The 20,711-nt window shown below is 35.3% G+C and overlaps 1 protein-coding gene across 2 annotated transcripts in view; it reads left to right on the forward strand.

The window, feature by feature from the left end:
- The window catches only part of TTC27 (tetratricopeptide repeat domain 27), a 111,508-nt gene that overhangs the window by 11,579 nt on the left and 79,218 nt on the right, over nt 1-20,711 (forward strand). For both annotated transcript variants that reach the window (XM_084512724.1, XM_084512725.1), the window contains exons 4-9: nt 2,635-2,775; nt 5,582-5,684; nt 6,185-6,349; nt 10,501-10,637; nt 12,093-12,205; nt 18,961-19,027. In XM_084512724.1, the coding sequence (XP_084368850.1) occupies nt 2,635-2,775; nt 5,582-5,684; nt 6,185-6,349; nt 10,501-10,637; nt 12,093-12,205; nt 18,961-19,027 (726 nt within the window). The remainder of the gene's footprint in view (nt 1-2,634; nt 2,776-5,581; nt 5,685-6,184; nt 6,350-10,500; nt 10,638-12,092; nt 12,206-18,960; nt 19,028-20,711) is intronic.

The following is a 20,711-nucleotide window of genomic DNA, read 5'->3' on the forward strand; positions in this document are numbered from 1 at the left end:
GAAGTACTTTCTAATACTGTGAAAGCCAAGAGTGCTGTCCAGCTTGAAGCTGATGTAGGGCTTTAGTAGCAGCTACTTAACGGTAAATGTGAACTTACTCTTTGTAAGTACATGTACTTTTGTACATGTACTTTTTTTTTTGTAAGTACATGTACTTTTGTACATTATCTGTACTTCGGACAGAGATTGAAGCATACGTATTTAGAGTGAATTCAGCTTCATTTGTCTGTATTTAGCCCAGCGGTGGTCAAAGGGAACCACATGCAGATTCAACAAAACCTGGATTATTATCCCAGATATTTCTGAGTTCACAAACTCTAGTATATGTTTCTGTACTTATTATATACACACATTTAAGAATAAAATAATCATAGGTTTTGAGTGGAAGTCTGGTGAAGAATGGGAAGACCCACAATCTAACCCAGGTTTATTAGGTCTGGAACATTGTGTTAGCAAATTTTTGTTATGTCCATTTTGAGATACAGGATTTTTTTTTTAGATGCATGAGATAAATATGGAAAATGTCTAATTTAAGTGCTTGGACACAAGAAGGTAAGTTCTAAATTTCTGTTTTCTCTTGGCCAATGTTTTAAGGATTTTTGTGAATTTCAGTCCAGTCTTTTATGCCCTTGAAGCTGTAAAAACTTGAAAGTCTACCTCTTTTATATGAAGCTGTTTCCTACCTTAAAGACTAGCTTAGGATAGTAAATTGTGTTGATAGAAATCTGCAATGATAATGCAGTCTTAGAGCACAAGTTAAAAGAATGAATGTTGATTTAGGCTTTCTTAGTAAAGAGAATGTTTGCTTCCTTGTATGGTATTTGCTTTATGCAAAAGAACACGGATTTGTTAAGATAAAAGATATCAGTTCTTTGGCTCTAAGACTTGGTGTATTTACTAGGCGGTGACATCTCTCTCCCTCTTCCCTCCCTCATTATATTCCTATTAATGTTACATTAGCTGGACTGAGCTCTCCAGTGAAAGGCTTTCAAATGAGAATGTGAGATTAATTGGTTGCTGCGGTGCTTAACTGAGGGTAGATTACTATAGCATATCAAATGTGTTTTAGAAAACAGTTCTATAACAAAGCTGATATCTTCTTTGCTTTCCCATTGATTCTTTCAGTGTTGTTTATTGAAAAGAGACCTCAAAAAGGATGATAGGGAAACAAGTTTAACTTAACCTGAAAACTGTATGAAGTCTCCTGTTATATCTCTCATGTTTTCAAAATGAATCTTTAGAAGCACAGAGTCATAACTTTTCAAAATCAGAGTAGTTAGAGATGTTGGTAAGGCTGTTCCTCGATGGATCTAATGTCTTCCTACATGGCCATTTTTTCTTTACAACAGTGTGAGAAACCACTTGGAAATAAACTTTGTTTTCAATGGTAGGATTGATAATTGCAGTGATGTCAGGTAAGAATTACATTTTGGGTGAATAATGTAAAGTTCCTTAATCATTGCCTACTAAGTAGGAGTATTTTCAATGTTAATACATGATAAATAATGGACAAACCTAAGGAAATCAGGAAAAAAGTCTGAAAATTGCCGTAAAGAGAGGCAGGAATTGTTTAAAAGTGGACTAGGGAAATACTGTGGTTTTAATAACTTTTGTCTTTAAAGTAATCTGTTGGTAAAGGTGTTGAAAAAAGTTCCAGAGAACTTAGTAACTACATTACTGGTTTTGTTTGGAATGCTGTAATGTGATTAAAATGACTTCTATCTCGTTTGTGTAGACTGAATAAAAATCTTTCTCAGGCAAGTGACTTCAGTGCAAACTGTCACTTAACTGTCTGGTCTTCTGTTTCTGTCCATTCCCTTTTCTTGCCCCTTTAATACCAACTGAAAACAAAAGCATTCCTTTTTTCAGTTTGCAAAGGAAACTTGCCATTTGAGAACTAGGAGTCAACTGATGAACTGACATCTGCTCTAGTCTGAACATAAACTGTGTGAATGCTTTCCTTAGATTAAAAGGAAAAGAAGAATAGGTGATTGTCCCCTGACCATCATCACTGAGAGACAGGTTTCCTGGAGAACTACCTCAAGCCCATTAAGAAAAGAATTACTGTAGGGAACATCACAGGAAAACACCTAAAAGGAGGTCTTTGTTTACTGGACAAAAGGAAAAATGGTTCTAGTATTGCTACTCTGATGCCACTCCAAAAGGAAGCTATCTCTGGGGAAAGACGGTAACACATCTTGAAATCACAGGAGGAATATCTGGTGCATTTGAGTATTGTAGGACATTTAATAAATTTATTTACTTCTGTGATGACAAGTGGAATGGCTTTGGTATATCAGTTTTTCTCCCTTAGATCAAGGAGAGGACATTACTAGAATGTATTTGGTAACATTAACTGGATATAAGCATTTCCAGTGAGAAGAAATCTAAATCTAAATATATCAGATCACATTGAGAAGACGTATCTGGCAAGCAAGAGGCAAGGCAGAATTTACCATGACTTGGTGAACAGTTGGGATTCAAAGACACATTGATGTGTTGTTTTTTTTTGCCTTGTCTTGAGCAGACTTTTTTTTCCTTACACATATGAGTAGCTGTTTTTCCTAATTCTATGATTTTGTTCATAAACTTTTTAATGTTTCCTGAACTTTCTCACTTTTCTTGTTCTTTCAGCCCAAAATGCTGCATGCAGCAATTTTGAAGATGCTGGTTCTAGATGCTGAATCAGTCTATACCTTGACTTCTCATCCTATCTTGCTGCTTATAGCTAGGATAATCCTTGTGAATTCAAGACACAAACTTGCATCTCTTCAGGTAAGAAGCATGTGACCAATGATTATGACTGCCAGATGCTCATTAATTGGTTCTCTTGTTCTTTTTTTCATACCTTATTAAGTCAGTATAGCTTCTTCGATTTCTTTTTCTGCAGTTCTGAGGTTCTTTCTTTTAAGAAACAATTCAGACAAAGTGATTACAGTTAAACACAAGTATAATTTTCTTAAACTATTTTCTCACTGTCTTCTCCAGAAGAGAAGATCCCTTCATAATCTGTAAAAATTAGAAAATTGAATAGAAAGCAACTTTTAAAAAGGCACATACTTTGTAGCATTTTTGAAGGAGGGAGGGGGGCAGGACTGACACGTTAAATGCCCTATAAAGTAATGCGTCGTACACTCACTGTGGCCTTTTTTGACAAGCTTTGGGATCTCATTAACTGCTACCATATGAATTCTAGATGCCAAGAATGTCCTCTTTTGCTATTTTTTTTTTTTATTGTCTTCAACCTCTCCTGCAGGCATCCATGTGGAGATTTCCTTAATTCCCTGTTGTGTTTGTACATTAAAATCAGGGAGATATGAGTCTCTTCTTGAGAGGGTTTTTGACATTACTTCCTTTGTAGTTTAGTAGCAGGACTCTTTGGAACTGGATGACTTCTAACAGCAGCATTCCAGTTGAACATCTGAGAAAATAGAGTTGCATCTCTATTGCATTCCAGTTGAACAGAATTTGGCTGGAGATCAAAATGCCACATGGTCCCTTTTTATGCTTGGCTGACAACATCCATTCCCAGCTGTGTCTTTGTGATGAATTAAACTGTGTGGGAGATGTTGGCTGTACTGCATTTCTGGAAGCCAAGCTCTTCCATCGTTTTCCCTGTTATTCACAGATGAATGCTGTTGAATTTCAACAATTGGGTCAGTCAGGGAGGGAGAAAATGTACCTGGTATAGAGAATTCCCTTGCTGCCTGCCCCCAGACTGACATAGTTGGGGACTTCCTTCTACCAGTGGAGGTTCAATTACTTGTGGCTACATCAAGTTTGGGTGGTAATCTAATGGCAGTAACTGATAAAAAGTACTTTTATCAGCAGGTCAATGTAACAACTAAAGCTTAATTAATTCTTTCTCATTTCCTCCAAATTCAAAGGAAAGTTTCTTAAAAACTTTGTTTTTTTAAAGTTTACTGCTAATTAATTTAGAGTAGGATAAAGCACCCCGAAATCTATTATCTAAAGCATTAATAAAGGCCTGTTATATTTTAAAAATGTTACTGTCTATAGCATATTAAATGTTTGACAGTAATCAAAAAGTATTTTTAACTTAGATTCCAAAAAATAACGTTGCTAATTAAATATTATGCAGAGCTCAAGTAGCTTACCTGAAACTTTATAAATGCATTCTGTGATTCTACGATTTTTGAGTGGCAGGCATCAGGCCTCAGGAAATTGTATCATTGAGCTGGGTACTCTGTTGCATGGGAAATAAGTACTTTATTATATACATTTAAACTGAAGTCGTTTGAAACTTATTTAAATTGCCTTTAGGTTTCAAAGTAAGTGATGAAATACTGGAATTTGACCTTTTTTGCAAAGTCTGTTGATTGTGTGCTTTTATTCTATTCAGCTTGATATCAGAAATCATCTTTCATTGCATTTTGAAATAGATACTATTATTCTTTTTGATAGTTCCTTTCTAGGGACATTACAGTCAACTACATGTGATGGGTTTAGATTATTTTACTTGAAATCTGTTCAGCCTTTAGGTCTGATGGATGTAAGCATACTTCTATAAAAAGTTCAGAAGATAGGTGCCTTTGAGCAGCACTTCTACATCTGTTTTGACAAAAATGATTGGAGTACTAACAGTAGCAGAATAGCTAGTAATCATTAGAGCCTTCGTAGAGGTATGCCCTACGTTCGCAGAAGATTATTTTAAGAATAACAATCTATTCTCAAAATTATACTTGAGCTTTTCCATGCATTGCCATCTGGTGCAAATAGACAGGGATGGGATACGCTGGGGAGCTTATGTTTTGTGTATACAGCTTTCTAAAATGAGTTATCTCCTAAGCTGTGGTCCAGCGCTGCTGTAGAATGATTGCTTAGATCACTGAAGTATTTGTCTTTCTCAGATTCCACATACAAACATTAATAATTTTAATTGTGATTGTAAGGCGTTCTCATGAGCACTTCTGTCTCAGTCTCCTTTCTACCCTTACATAAAGAGATACGAAACGATTTGATTGAACAGGAAAACTTGCATGCAAGGGCAACACCGGATGGCCAGAGATACTGTACTGGATGGCTTCCACATGAAAAGTGACTAAGTAGTCTAGGAGTCTTCAGACTGGAAAGATTACTGAAGAGTGAAATCATGGCTGTTTATTAAAATCATGAATATGACATGAAAGAAGAAAAGTAGGGAACAGCTTTTTATTTATTTATTGTCTTTCTGTTACAAGAATTCGGAGTTATGAAAACAAAGTAGCAAGTGGCTGGTCCAGAATAAGTACACTCAGGTATTTATTTATCTCCTGGTCACAAAGTTTCTTACCTGATTGTGGTCATAAACATTTGCTGGGTTCAGAGAAAAGGTAGAGAAATTAACAGAAACAAAGCCCATCAAACTGTTAGAGCATTGTAGAGCTGCTTGAATATTTTCATCTTTATGCTAGGTCACTGCCCACTTTTTACATAAACCAGCTATTTTAGTAGATTTTGTTTTTTTCCAGAAATGACTATCTAGTAGATTAGTAAGTCTATATTTTAAAGCCACTCTTTCATGAAAAGAAAAAAAAATCTGTATTTGTTGTTCACTTGAGCTATCTGTGTTTTCTTTCAGACATTACCTTGGTGGACTCTAAGATGTGTGAATATTCACCAGCAGTTGTTAGAGGAGAGATCACCTGAGCTATTTACTGTTGCCCAGACCTGTATAAAACAAAGTATGTTTCTAATTATGTGCTTTGCTGGCCCACAGCATCAATTTTAAAATATCTTTGTGGGGTGGGAATTTTTATGTAACTACAGAGAGTGGAGAAGGACAAGAATTGACTTAAATTGACATGGATTTGTATGGCATGTGCTGTTTTTGACACTAAGATGAGAATGTAATTGTAGGCTAAGGTTTTCTATTGAGTACCTATGCAGATTGAAGATTCAAGTTGGATATTTATTTCAAGAGCAATATTCCAACTTAGCTTTACTGTAAAGTATAAAAGAATATTAAACTTTTGTTTTTTTTTTTCTTACTCTAATAGCGGTTCTGAGATATAAGACTTTTTTCAGCTTTTTTTAATGGACATATCTTTTATCCACTTGAGTGTTTATAAATGTGTGGAGGTTTGCTTTAAGCATAACAGACTTCCTCTGCTGGTATTTTAAATATAACTTAAAAATTCTCCCAGACTGTATCCTGATAGCTTTTCTGTTTCTTGGTTTGCAGTGGCAGAAGCAGAAGCTTTCTTCACAGGCGGTGAAGGCTGTCACTTAGCAGTTCAGTTCAATCTTGAGTGTGCCTATACATTTTTGTATTACTATGAGTACAAAAAAGCTAAACAATGCTTCAATACAGCAAAAGACATAACAAAACTGCAGATTAATCTGACAGGTAAGTTTGCTTGTACAGTCTGTGAAAGTTGATTGGCTGGACCAAACTACCATGTTTTTTCTTTTTTTAATGTGTCCAAATAAAGAAATATATTTTGGAAATTCTTGACTTAAATATACTTTGGAAATTCTTACAGGTTTGTCATAAGAATTAGCATAGCTTGGAAGAAGGAAGAGAAACATACCATCCAGTTACAATGTCAGCCTTAATATGAGTGTCTGAGCAGCTGCAGTATTACAATCCTTCCATGTTGTATTTCATCAGTCTATCAAATTCTAGATCTAGTTGTCTCTGTTATGGGACTCGAAAATTAGTTGGTGTGGTAGGGAATACATCTTCGGGGTTGGGTTTGCTATACGCTTATAAAGAAGTCCGCATGTTTATATGATGCAGTCTTTAACCTTTCGTGCCACTAGTCTAGGTCTGTTCCATGTCAGTTGCATTTAAAAGTCACTTTTGGAGCTGTTGTCACCGCAGAAAATAAATAGAAAAGAAAATAGAAATATCAAGGATTCAATCAGTATAGAGATCTTAAAATTATCCTTTCAGAATCTGTTCTTTGGAGTCCTGAAGATCAGATTGCTGCACTTGTAACTTTGTTTAAAATTCCATGTATAGATGTAGAAAGATTTGGCCTATCTGGCTCAGCTGAGTAAACAGGATGACACAAAATGCACAGTTTTCTTGTGTGGAAGCTTTAGGTTTTGTCTGGGAAGAAATGGAAAAAAAAGTAGAAAGGATAAAGGAAGTGAAACTTGCAGCCCCCTTACCTATTACACCACTGTATGTAAAAAAGCTAGCTATTCCTTTATATTTAAATTGGAGCTATACCTACTTCTACTTATGTCCTTAACCAATTTAATATTTTAATTAAAAATAAGTTGGAATTGTTGTAGAACTCCATGTTCATTTACTCCAAGGTTTTAAAGATTAACTGAAAAATCTGTGAAGAAAATATTGTGGTATAATACTTTGCATAACTGTGATTGAATTGATTATATTTGATGGTATCTGTCTAAAACATAGGAAAAAAGGTGTGATCGATTGAAATATGATTAATTTAAATATGAAAATTATTCCTATATGTGACATACCGTATGTGTGACATTTGCTGCAAGCTTGATAATATAAGGCGGTTTTGTTTAAAATGAACCCAATTTTTATTGCTTTTATTAAAAAGATCAGTGCCTGTGATGATGTTCAGGCTATAAAAATTTAATAAACTAAGAACAGGTAAAATCGAAGTGCGAGATGGCTATGCAGCTTATATTCCTCAAGTTGCTTGAGGAGTATGTGCTTTTCTTTAAAAGAGATTATTCATCTAAAAGCTAATTACCTCCATAAATCTAACCTAGGGAAAAGCTGGGTTTTGGAGGGGGAGGTGGTGGCTGGTTTGGGGGGGTGACTGGGTGCTATGGAATTACTTGCATTTTTGATGACTATACCAAGAGGTTACTCTAGTCCTAGAGAGACATTACACTGATAGTCTTAGAATGTTGCTGTGAAACTCCTAAAAGTTCCATGCCTTATCTCCATAAATGTATTAGAATAGTTATGAAGGATGTTGAACCTGAAGGCAGATGAAATGAACTGAACATGTGGGAATTGTTGGCATTCAAGACAAATTCATTTGACATGCATATTTTGAGTAAATGGAAGGAATGTTACAACATCAAAAATGACTTTGCTTTGCTGTAAAAATTCAGCTTCTATCAAAGATGTTTTTACGGCTTTGGGAAGGAATTTCCATTTTAGGAAAAGGTTTTGAGAGTTTTTCATTCTTCTGGGATTGTAATCCTTACTGACTGAAGATTTTATTACAGCATGGGAACTTATGCTGCTCTTGTAAAGAACTTAGAACCAGTATTTTTCCCAAGTTTTTTTAGAAATGTGTGAATAAATCATAGTTGTTTGTGGCTTGTGTATTTTTTTTGGCCCCAGTAATCAAGGTCTGTCCTGTATTCATCATTTGTTGAAGAGCATCCTTATATCCCTCACAGCCAGTCACAATCACCAATAACTACAAAACATTTGCCAGTAAAAGACTGTAGTCTGCCTTGCTTATAAATTTACTAAAATGAGGGGTGGTAATCCAAATAAATTTAAAATGATCAGATATGAAGAATTAATAATGCTAAATCCTGAAATCCACATATTGCCCATTTACTGTTTTTATGCCCAGTAATGCATCCCTGGGAACTCTTAATAGAGGACGGAAAGTAAAATCTCTGATGTATAGAATCCCTATTTCTTTGTGATTCTGTCTGGTGGTATAAAGCAAGCAAAATTTTCCCCCAACTTAAATATGTAATAATCATTTTAATCTGGAAAATGTGTGTTTTCCCTGTAGTACAAAGGAATTATTTGCTTAAAAAAAAAAAAAAAAGGTGAGGAGCTATCTCAGAGCATGAAGGCATCACAGCTTGTACTTGGTAGTGAGTAAAATTTAAAATTTATCAGTAACAAACATAGCTTTGTGAGTGCTTCTTTTAATCTGTTTAAGCAATAAGGCGTAATAGGAAGTGAATTACGGCATAATGGCTTACAAGCATTATTAAAATTGAGAATTGAGTGGTACTGTGTAAAATTAGTATGAATCGTTGCCTGGTCTCTCTTCCTGCCCTGACCCCCCCCAATGTGGTTGTAAGGTGCTATTTTTAGAACCATTTTCATTCCTTCATAAACTCTTAACATGGGACTTTCCCATTAAAAGGAGTGACTGGCAGAAAAGGAGTAATCAGTTTAATTACTCATTTCCCTAATGCTCTCCTTCCACCTTCTGGAAAAAAAAGGAGCGAGTGCTCTTACAGCGTAAGTGCCAGACGATTCTTACTGACAGTGGCCTCATCCCTTGGCATTTGCCCACTGAACACACGAGCAGTCAATCATTGTTATGTCCAAGTTCTAATGCACTGCACATTTTCAAAACAAAAATGGAATTACAAACTTCTTATATCAGTTGGCTCTGCAAAAAGAACAGTGGGTCAGTATTCACATCTCCTTTTCCTTGTATTTGATTTCACATTTCACATTATCTGAGCATTGTATTATAATAAACAAGCAAACCTCCAAATTTGGTAGTTTTCATCTCTATTTTGGGAGTGGATAGGTCTCTTGTTATTTTTAAGTTACTCTTCTGAAATTGTTCTGACTTCTCTGATTGCAGTGTGGAAACGGGTTGCTAATAGAAGTACAGCTATTTTTTTCTTTTCAATTTGGTGTCAGTTGCTATCCTAAAAACTTATTAAAAGTTGTCTGAGTATCTCATAAAGAACTGAAGAAACAAATGTTAAGATGACTTTCACATAGTGCATTTGAAATATTTAAAATATTTCAAATGTAGCTGTAAACTGTACAACTGTAGCTGTAAACTATCATTTTAAAAACATCATATCCATTAAAACTAGTTACATGAACTTCAGTAACAGCAAGCAAAGGTGTTTTCTTGAGAATAACTTATTTGTGAACTATCTAGTTAGTGCAATAAAATGTAAAGGAAAAGATGCAAAACTGAAGAAAAATTCAAAATTTGTATTTCCTCACAATTTTTGTTCTGTCACCCCACATTTGGTTTGGGCATCGAACTCATGTCCTTAAAAAGCAGTGTAGCCCTAGGTAAAAAGTGAATGGGCTTTGGAAAATACCATCCATAGTGATTATATTTTCCAAACCTCCTACCAATCCACAGAAGCATTGAGACACTGAACTGTTCCCATTTGGAAATTTTGTTGCTTTATAAGACATTAGGAGATTTTTATTTACCTAAACGTTTCCATGTTGTCCGTGGGGAAATTGACAAATCGTTTGCAGTATGTTGCTCGTATTTTGCTGTAAGGAACTGATGAAATTTGGCTATTACGAGTTTTCAAGAGGCAATATTGTGAGTTACGGGAAACTTACCTAAGATGGGCTTTGCAAGACCTATCTAGTTGTGTTTATATATTTTTAATACATTTTTCTTTGTACATTGTAGTAAGCAATGAGAATACATCTAGTTCATTGTAGGCAGATCAGTTAAACACCACTGATTTGCAGGTTAACTCGATGTGTTTCTTTTTATTTTGCATTTTTTTGTGAGCAAGTTTCTAATATACGATGGGATTACGTTTTTTTAGTGGTCACTAATATAAACTTGTATTACTTTTCTGCAGGTGCTTTGGGGAAGAGAACACGATTTCAGGAAAAATATGTAGCACAGCTTATAGTGGATGTCCAAAGAACAGATGAATTCCTCCTTCCTCATAGTGAGCTAAGTCCAGCACCTACTCCTCTAGAAAACCTAACAATGGTATGTATTTGAGAGGAGATGTTTTTTAATTTCTTAAAATCTACTTGGTATTTTTAATTAATTAAAATACTTTTAAGTTTTTCTTTGGTGTTTGCATGCAGAAAGTGTGTGGTACCTAGATGAAACTTAAGCAAAAGAAGTCAACAATAACTTTCTGCTTCCAAACTCTAATCTACTATATCTACTCATTCTGAAAAATAGAAATGTGGCACGAGGAATGATTTTAGTGTTTCTAGATCTTATCTTGTGATCTTTAAGGAGGGAATTGAATTTTATGCAGATCTAAGTAACAGTTACACAACTCCATCATAAGCTACTCAGACTATCAAGAAGTTAGTCTTTCTGTTATCACAGTCTACTATTTAAAAAAATAAATTAAAACCTTTTATTTGTGTGTTTTGTACATCAGAAATTCAAAAACGCGGTATTGGTAGAACCATGTCCTTCTTTGAGGAAAAACAGAGGTATTTCAAGTTCAAACATGTTATTAACCTTGCGTGGGTGTCTTGTCACAGGTATTAGACCAGACTTGGCGAAGTAGATTCCTAAATCCAATTTTTTTTCCATTTTCTATCATGTCTTTGTTGATAACTAAGTATTAAAATACAACTTCTTAATGTCATTTGTCAACTAAATGTAATTTTTTTTAACAATGGATTCTAGTTTTTCTTTTGCAAGGTCTGGTCTCAAATTTGTCATCTCTGGGTGTATCTTGAAGCTCTTTCAGGCAAAATTGGAGTTAATGCTGTTTTCCATTTGCCAAAAGCTACTGGCAACAGCGTTGCTCGTCCAAGTTTAGGCCAGATGGTCGATGCATCTTGTAGACTTTTAGAAGACTACTCATGAAAGTTGTATGGAGGCTAAGTCTTGAGAGTTGCTGAGAATCTTCACAGATGATGCATGTGGAAAGCTAGAAGGCCTGTGATCTTGTACAAAAGTAGTTATAGGGAAATTTGATTCCCATTTTCAGTGTGGCTATGTAAGATCTACCATTTGCAGATAAAGTAAAATATTCTCTTTGTATGAAAATAGGATGAGAGGGAAAACTTCTGAAGAGACTTATAAAAGCTGTGAGCTTATGTAAAGGCCAAGCTGAGGCTGGTCAAAATTTCTGATTTTCATCTCCATTCATGGAGTGCTTAGTTCTAAATTTCTTCCCTTGTTATTTGTTCAGGAAGACGACTGAACAAGTTATTTTGCAATTAAATGGTCAGTAATTGCACTCCAGTGCACACTTGGTTAAACTGACAGTGTTCCTGAGAAAGGAGAACCTCAGGCTTGAGGTGACACATAAGGAAAGAAAAAAGCCCCAATGCCAAAAGCATTTGATTAGTTGTAATTTTATCATTTTCTGATGTTTGCATTACCTTTTTCAAACATTATTTTTCACATTGAGAAGGCATAAATTTCTTTGAAACTGTGTCTAGTTTAAAATGTATGTTTTTCCTCCAACAGAACTGTGATTTAAATGATGACACAGTGCTTAATGAGATAAAATTAGCAGACGCTGATCAGTACCAGATACCTGATTTGTGTGCAGAAGAGCTTGCTGTAATCCTTGGAATTTGGTAAGTTACTACTTAATTACATAAAAAACAAACAAACAAAACTCATACTATTCTTGCAGTAAGGAAATAATAAAGTGGCGGTTGATGGGAGTTTCTTTTCCATACTTATGTGATCTGGCTTAAAAAAAAACAAACCACATTATTCTTGAATTAAAATTTCAGTTTCCTCAGGGTGAACGTTAATGTCCAGAACAGATTTTCAGAGATGTTTCATTAATAGCTGTATCATTTTTTTTATCCTTGAGAAAGCGTCTTTTTCATTGTGTCTCAGTTTAATCATCTTTTAAATGTCAAGTGACAATTAGTTACCATATTGTGATCATACTTTGGCAAATTTTCAAAATATGTGTCAGTCTGCAATGGTCAGCTTCTTAGGACAATCATCGCTATCTTTCAAGGAAAACTCTTCCCCTCTATTCATTGCAGTGGGAATACTTCAGGCTATTTCTCCCCTTCTTGCATAAAGTGAAGTGAGTCATTAGTAGAGAGAAAGTTGTTTCCTTTTGTACACCCATTTCTCTGACTACAGCTTTTTTGAAGGCCCAGACACTTGCTTGGTTTGACACTTGCTATAGTTTAAGTTAAATGTGAAGTTGCATGTCTCTGGTTTCAGCCTACCCACTAGTCAGAAATCCACGAGTAGAGCATGTAGACTTTATATTTTCTTAATTTCCAAAGACTTGAACTTGCTTTCTTTTCAAGGCCACATCTAGATGCAATTCAGGGTCAAAGGAGAGGAGTGAACAGTGGGATGATAAATATCCTTGATCCCTGTCTTTTGTAGCCTTTAACTCTGATCCCTGTCTCTTGTCCTCCACTTCATGCAAGACATTTTCATGTACACCTCATTTTCTAACGCAGTATTATCTTATATTCAGACCATAGTATCCTTCCATCCTCCAGAATGAAAATTTTATTCCGTATTGGTCTTGTTGTTAAAGGGTAGAATTTGACCCTGGCTGGCAGCACAGTAGATTTCTTGACCACAGCATGTTACTTTGTAATCACCCCTATCATGCTGTAAATAGTAGTTAGAAAGTATCTTGACTGCTGGTTGTGTGTGTATGTTTTAATCCAAGTGGCATGTAATTTAGGTAGGACTCAAAGCAAAAACCTTGTTTAAGAAAGGAGAACAGCCCAAAATTTTTTTTTCAGTGTTGCTTTTCTGTATATGTGGTAATAGCCACTGAGTGGTATTCAGTGGTTGGGATAATATTAAATGTATGAAGCTATTTCAGTCATAGATAGGGTCTAGATTTGATAGCCAGCCATGCTCCGGAAATGTTAGAACACATTTATTCCTACATTTATCTGTATTTGTGCAGTGACTCTGAAGGAAGCATAGACAACAGAGATTAAAGGCCTGAATCCTATATGGCTAAAGTTAGGTAAGATGGATCGTGTACTTCATGATATATCAGATTCCAGTCTTCCTTGCACTTTATAGTGAGATCATGCTTTGTAGGTTGTATCAGAAGTGCAAGGCAAGAGCAGGTAAACAACTGCTTTTATCTGTTTTGATAAGAGAGCTTTCACTCTTCCAAGTTGTTGAGTTGGAAGAGATTATGTAAAAGAAACTGTGGAAGGCCGGGGCTTATGTTCTATGAAAGTAAAAGACGTAAAATAAAATCTTGGACAGCATTTATTGGTGGCAAAGGCTTTTCTGTTATATTGTTTTTGGCAGTCTGACCCATCTTCACAGACATATCATCTAAGTGCAAGTTTTTATTTTTTATTTTTTTTGAATAAACCTGTTACAGGTGCCAGACAGTATAATGATCTCACCATGGTTATTTTATGGCTGTTTAAAATCATTGCCACAAAGTATATTGCTGTGTACCAGTACGCACAGCTGTGTGAAGAGATTTCGCTTGGGAAATGAACTTCCTGTCTTGCTCTTCGAAATACTCAGATTAAAAAGTCAATTGAGAATCTTTTGTAAAACTTTGAAAATGCCTGTAAAGTGATAAATTTGTTGGGTTTGGATCTTTTTCATTAACAAAGTTAACACAGCTGGGGAAACTGCATAGAAATATAGCAAATAATCATAAAAATACATGTGTAAGTTCTTGACCTATCTGTTCTTCATCTGTCTCACACTAATTAACTGTAGTTTAAGTAGATACTGAAGAAATTTAAATTTGCATTGTCTGTACTTGCAAAGAGGTAATGCATCAGGAAACATAAACAAGCCAAAACTCAGTAGTTGTCACTATCCATCTAACTCAGTACTGTTTTCAAGAGTGGCTTTAAGAAGATGCCTAAGGGTGGGTAAGTGTTGTTGCCTCTAAATGGTGATGTTGTGAGCCTAATCTGGCTTGTTTGCATAGCAGCCCTCAGTGGATCTCTTAAATGCTCATAATCTTACTTTGAGTCTCTGCAAATTTTTTTACATCTGAAACATCCTTTGGCAAAGGCCTCTGTCTACATATTTCATGTCAACTGCTCAAAAAAATAAACCCAACAATCCTCCCAGTTTTGTTTCTCAATAACTTCTTTTACTGACTTACCTCTTATTGGAAGAGATGATGATCTGTCAGTCCCTAGCCACCCTCTGTTTTGCTAACAGTTTTGAGAACCTATGCGATGTACCTCCTTGGTGCTAATCCTAGCCTAATCAGTCAGTCATTTTGCAGAAGTTATGTTTTTGTCTATAAGACTTAAAACATCATAATTCGCTGTCACGAAATAATGATTGTTCTTGATGTCTGTTCCTGAACCTTTTCCAATACTGAATTACTGCTTCTGAAATGACAGCTCCAAAATAGAACATACTATTCTTGGGTGGACAAAGGCTTTACACCATATTTTATGTGGGTTTGTTATTGATAGTGTACTTCATGTAATATATCATACTGAATTCTCTATTCCTTTCTTAATTCCTTACATTTTCTATTTGCCTTTTTAACTGCTGCCTGGTACAGGACTAATGTTTTCATGCAGCTGCAATGCTAAAGAGGTGCTGAACAGAAATTATCAGAGCCTATCAGTTTATGTGATGCTAGGACTGGTTTTCCCACTGTGCATCACTTGGCATTTTTATTTTATTACCTTTTTGCTCCATCCTGTAAGATCGTTTTGCAGCTCCTCACAGACTATTCACATCCTTCCTTCGTCAAAGAATGTCATACCATTTGTGAGTTTTCTCACCTCATATATTCTCCTTTTCCAATTTGTTTATGAATATTATAATACACGACAGCACAGAGCTTATGCAAGATTCCACTGGTGATGTTATCTATTGGTATGGCTGACCATTTGTGGTCATTAGTGACTTCTCTTCGGATTGTTATGAAGAGATACCTGATCACAGATCCTACAGCCAGCAGATCCTAAATTCCACTCTGATTTCAGTTCCAGAAGTTGTCTGGAGTGAACTACTTAACCTGTCCTTGAAATCAAAACAAATGCAGGTTGTATACAAGTGAAATATTTGGAAAGTACATTGACAAGAGCTGCCAGAGTTGTTATAAATGCTCAAAGCTACATTTCTACTCTAGATACACATTAAGATTTAAAATACAGATTTAAATTTGATTTGGTATGGTAAATCATTAGAACAATTTCATTTTTTTCCTGTGTCTTTCAAGGTTTGCTTTATTGTACTTTTGTATCTTAAAACATTGTACATGGATGTGGCAGAAATGGAAATTAGAGACCACTTTTATCACTAGTTTTGAGCTGGAAGGTCCGCATCTATATGCTTAAAGCTGTGACAAAAATCTGAAATCTGCCCTAGAATAGGGGGAGAAATAATCCTTTCTGCTTGAATCAATGTATTTTTAGGCTATAGAAAAAGAAATTCCAATTTTGTCGAAATGTAGCTGTACCTTGGCTTACCCATGTGATTCAAAAGCTGCAGTCATGTCACTTAACATTCTGGTTGCCTAGCTGCTGCAGTGCTCTTGTTATATTTGAAGTTTTCTTGCAGCTGTTTTTTTAACCTTTTCTTTTTCCTTTTTGCCATTGAGAGAGAAACTTGCTGCTAATTTTCACCTGAAGTCATGTTTATATTAGTGACTAATGGTTAGTGATTTTAGTTGACTACCTTGTGTTCTCAGTTAAGCTGATTATTTCTGCTAGCAGCTGAGTTTATACAAGGACAGAAGTAACTAAAGCAGAACAATTCTTTATTACTTTGCTATTTCCATAAAGAAAATTCTGAAGGAAAGGAGAAATGGTATGTGACAGATTTGTTCCCTAGCAGTGCTGTCTAAAATATTCAAAATAAAAATCAGTAACATATCTATCTTATGTGGGAGAAGGGGAAGAATGCATTACTGTAATAGCTAATGTACAGGGGGTTGACAAGGTCTGCTATTCTAAGCCCTTTCTCATCGCTGTTCTACCAAAAGCACGATTTCTGTGAGGCCACACTCAGTTTGCCCAAGCTGCCAGATGTTATGACACATCAGCAGAAGGTACGTGAAGAGGGAGTGGAACCTCCGTCGTGGGAGGTCTGAAGTTACATAGGTATGCAGAGCAGGAAGATGAGTTGAAAGATCTCTCAGGCTTACTTCTGCTGTATAAACTGTTGTTTTTCAACTACTCTGGTCATTTTCTCCTCTACAGATGGAAAGACGAGCAAATCTTTCTCCAAAAAATCCTTATGAGTAATGCCCATTCTCTCTCACCTCCTAACCCACCCAATATGCTTTATTAGGTGCCTGTGTTGTTACTGGATAACTGTTTGGCTGATTGATCAGAGGGTTATTGCTATTACTTAGAAAAAGGGTAAAAAAAAAAAAAAAAAAAAAAACTTCGACCTTAAACGACTACAGTTAGATAATTTCAGTTTGGGTTTGAGCAACCTATTCTTTTGGCTCACATTGCAGTGAGTAGTTATAGTAAGCCTGGTATCCTTCTAGATTCTCTATTATATACCTTATATAACGATTTTAAATGTCACTATTTTAATAAAATGGTAGAGTAGCTCCCATTTGCCATTTAGGTCTGTGGTAGCTCATTTAAAAAAAAAAAAAAAAAAGAAATTAGAAAATGGGGTGCGTGGTTCTGTTTACTTTGGTAGGCTTGTTTTGTCTCCCAGTTGAAATTTAGAGGAATTTAGAAGAAAACATCAAGAAAAGCACATCTGAACAATAGATCTCCTAAGCTGCAAAGGAAGAGGGGAACAAGGATTTTATCTTCTAATAGAAATAGGAAATTGAATCTCAGAGGGGAGTGTAATTACGCTTTTGCTGTGTCTCAGCATACCTGTATTTGGCTGCAGTCCTTTGAACAAATGCCATTTACTTTGTTGGAGTGGAATTTATTTCAGTCACATCCCTTAATTTCCTGAATGTTGCATCTGTACTCATTCCTAGGCTGCTCTAGTCTGATGAATATTAGTGGTTCCTAAAGAATGGCTGTTTCAGAAATGCTGAAGCAGCGATCTAGAGAGAACTTTCTTTTCTTATATATTTTCCTTGGTCTTCCACTTAATGGAGGTGGAATGTGCAAGAAACCTATGCCATCAGGAAGCAGTCTTGGCTCTGTGCTACACAAATGATTATTTTTCTTTCCATGGGCATGTAAAGGTAAAGAGACGAGTGCTTGAATAGCATCAATTATTTTCCTATCATGAGAGCTTCGCTCTTTCTCTTAGAATTATTTTATTATGGCTTAATACTTCCTCATTTTTTAGGAGAAAAACAAAACACATCAGGCACTCTGGCCTTTTTGCAGTTTATGTGTAGTCTTTTGAAGTATACTCAAGTTTGAAGACCTGGTAAACTCATTAGACAGTAATGGTAACTATATAATACGTATGAAAATTAACACTATAGTGAGAGTGAAGCTAGACTCAGGTGAAATGTTTTCTCCAAAGTAAAATATGTAAAAGGAACGTAATTTCTATCTGTGACATATCATCACAATTAACAAGCTTTTTGCAATTCTTTCTTATGAAATCAAGCCTGTGGCAGAGTTTAAGGAACAGTGCTGATTTTAAGCATACATACGTAGCTATTATATATGTTTGGTGATAATCCTTGTTCTGTAGTATGATTTAAGATTTATTATCGCTTGATATCTGTTACTTTCACAAGGAACTCAAATTGTAACCTGGCTGATGTTTCTGCCAGTTGCAGCTATCTCTTATGGTACGTTCTTAAGTGCTGGATGAATGCTGTCTAAGGAGATCATCCACCCATATAGAGTTGCAAACACCATTTATTTTTCATCTAGACAGTAATGTTCAACTACAAACAAAGTAACTTTATATCTCATCTCTGTATTCTTCTGGTTTTCCTCCTTTGTGCACCACAAGTTAGTGGTAACGTCACTTAGTTGAGAGATGGACTCCTGTGGTTAATATTGCTTGAGTGACTAGAAAGAGGGTGTTTGAGATTACCCTCCAGCACTTTTTCAGCATTAATGTGTTTTTGCTTTGTAGAATCTGTGTTCAATTAGTCATAGAATTTTAACTGAAAACAGATCTCTGTAAAAAGAGGGAATGGATTTAAAACTGTTTAGGATGCATAAAATTTAACCCCATAAGCACGAATGCAGTAAGACATTTCAGGTTAGAATGGGAAAGACATTATGAAATATGTTTGTCCCACGAAAAGGTTCTCTTTTTCTGTGGCTTCTCCTAGGTCTTGGCGACTTTCTGCACATATGCACTACCATTTGTAATTGTAGCATTCTTCCAGAACATCCTTTAGATTTCTGCAAATTTGAGAAATTTATTCTACATAGTTGTATACTGAAAACTAAACAAGCATTATTTTATATACACTTTTTTTTCTTTACAGTATAGACTTCCAAAAGAACAATCCCATACACAAGTTAACTGAAGAGGAACTTCTGGCTTTTACTTCAGTAAGTAACTTATCTGGACTTTTCACTAAACATTTTAATTTAATATTTAGTAAAGTACCAAGCAGTAATTTTCCCATCACATTAATCTTGAAACTGTAAAACAAATTGTTTTAATGTTCAGCTGTTTCATCATTTTTTTTTTTCTGATTTTAATAAACTAAGTTGAAGTTTTATCCCATTTTGAATCATCCTCATGTGGGATAAGCTTGACATCTAAAACTTAATCTCACCTGAAAGCACGTACTAAACATTCTTCACTTGTTTAAGTTTTTGCTAACTCTATGAATGACTGTAATGTTAAAGCATACATCTTTACAACAAACTCTTCTATGGCACTGGTGTTCAAAGTACTCTTCTTTTAACAGGGTTTTGTAAGGGGACTTCAAAAGAAACTGCAATTTTCTTCTATCAGATCTGTTCAGTTTAAGTATCAGGTGTTCCACATAAACATGTTTCTTCCCAGCCCAGTGGATAATTTGTCTTCTTGCTGCAGAACAAATCTGTAGCTTCCAAAGCAGCCTTCAAAATTCTAACTTCCCTATTTCTTCAAAGTATTTCTTTAACCAAGACAAAATACAGCTTGCCCCAGCCTCAGTGCCTTCTGTTTTTTTTTTCTTTATTTTGTTTTTCAACACTAGTTTACTTGAGGGAAGAAGAGGAAAAGGAAAGTGATTACACTGTCATTTGTACTTGCTTTGCAGTGTTAGGCTTCAGCTTCGGTGCAGTACAGAGTGCTTTACTCTCCTTCGCAAGCTTGCAGCCTTATACTCATTTTTCATAGCAGTGCTATCTGGAAGAGTAAATTCTTGTTAGAATTTGCGGATAGGATCTCAACAAAAATCCTGTAGATTTCAAGTTAGATAAAATTGTATCACTTGCACATATGTGAAAGGATTATAGACAGGAGGGTTAACCATGGTAATGTTTTTCTGGTCAAAAATGGAAAATCCTAATATTTTTATTAGAATGAATGTGAAGTAGGTTGGTTTTAAATTCGTGCTTGTTTAGGACCCCATGATACTGCAGTACACATAGGATCTGAATGGGGAAACTGAGTGAATCACTGTAAAACGGTTTGTTATGTGTAATCTCTTTATTTTTTCTGCAATGACTATAGTGCTTTCTGACTATATCCTCATACTTGCTGAAATGTTTTGGTTTTGCAATACAGTTCTGTTTTTTTTTTTTTTTTTTTTTTTTTTTTTTTAGAAAGGTAAGAATAGAGGGCAGGAAAATTAAGCCCATGTAGAACAGGTAGTAGGAATGAAGAAAACAGGTTAACCTAATATTGCAAATTTTTGAAAAAATTGTGAAACTTAAGGTATATTTTTTTCAAAAATAAGGTTAGTCAGATGTATGCATTTTCCAGATGTGTGTTATAATTTTGTTCTAACAAACCCGGCCAGTTTGTGTTTAAATAATATGTTTTTAATTGAGGGCCATCTGTGAAAACTCGGAATGTTACTTCTCACATTTTATTTCCTGTCAAACTCCCTAGGGTTTTTATATACTCCCTGCTTCAGTCTTCCTACTACCTCTTAGTCCACCCACTAATTCTTGGATGGAAAAGTGGTCCTGACATATCCGAATCTTGAATTAACTTCTTCACATATTTTATCCTTTTAATAGTAAGTGGAGTGGTATTGTGGTAACAGAACATCTTTAATGAGATTGCTCCTATTCT

This window comes from Aythya ferina (assembly GCF_964211825.1).
Source record: "Aythya ferina genome assembly, chromosome: 3".
NCBI classification, from domain to species: Eukaryota; Metazoa; Chordata; class Aves; order Anseriformes; family Anatidae; genus Aythya; species Aythya ferina.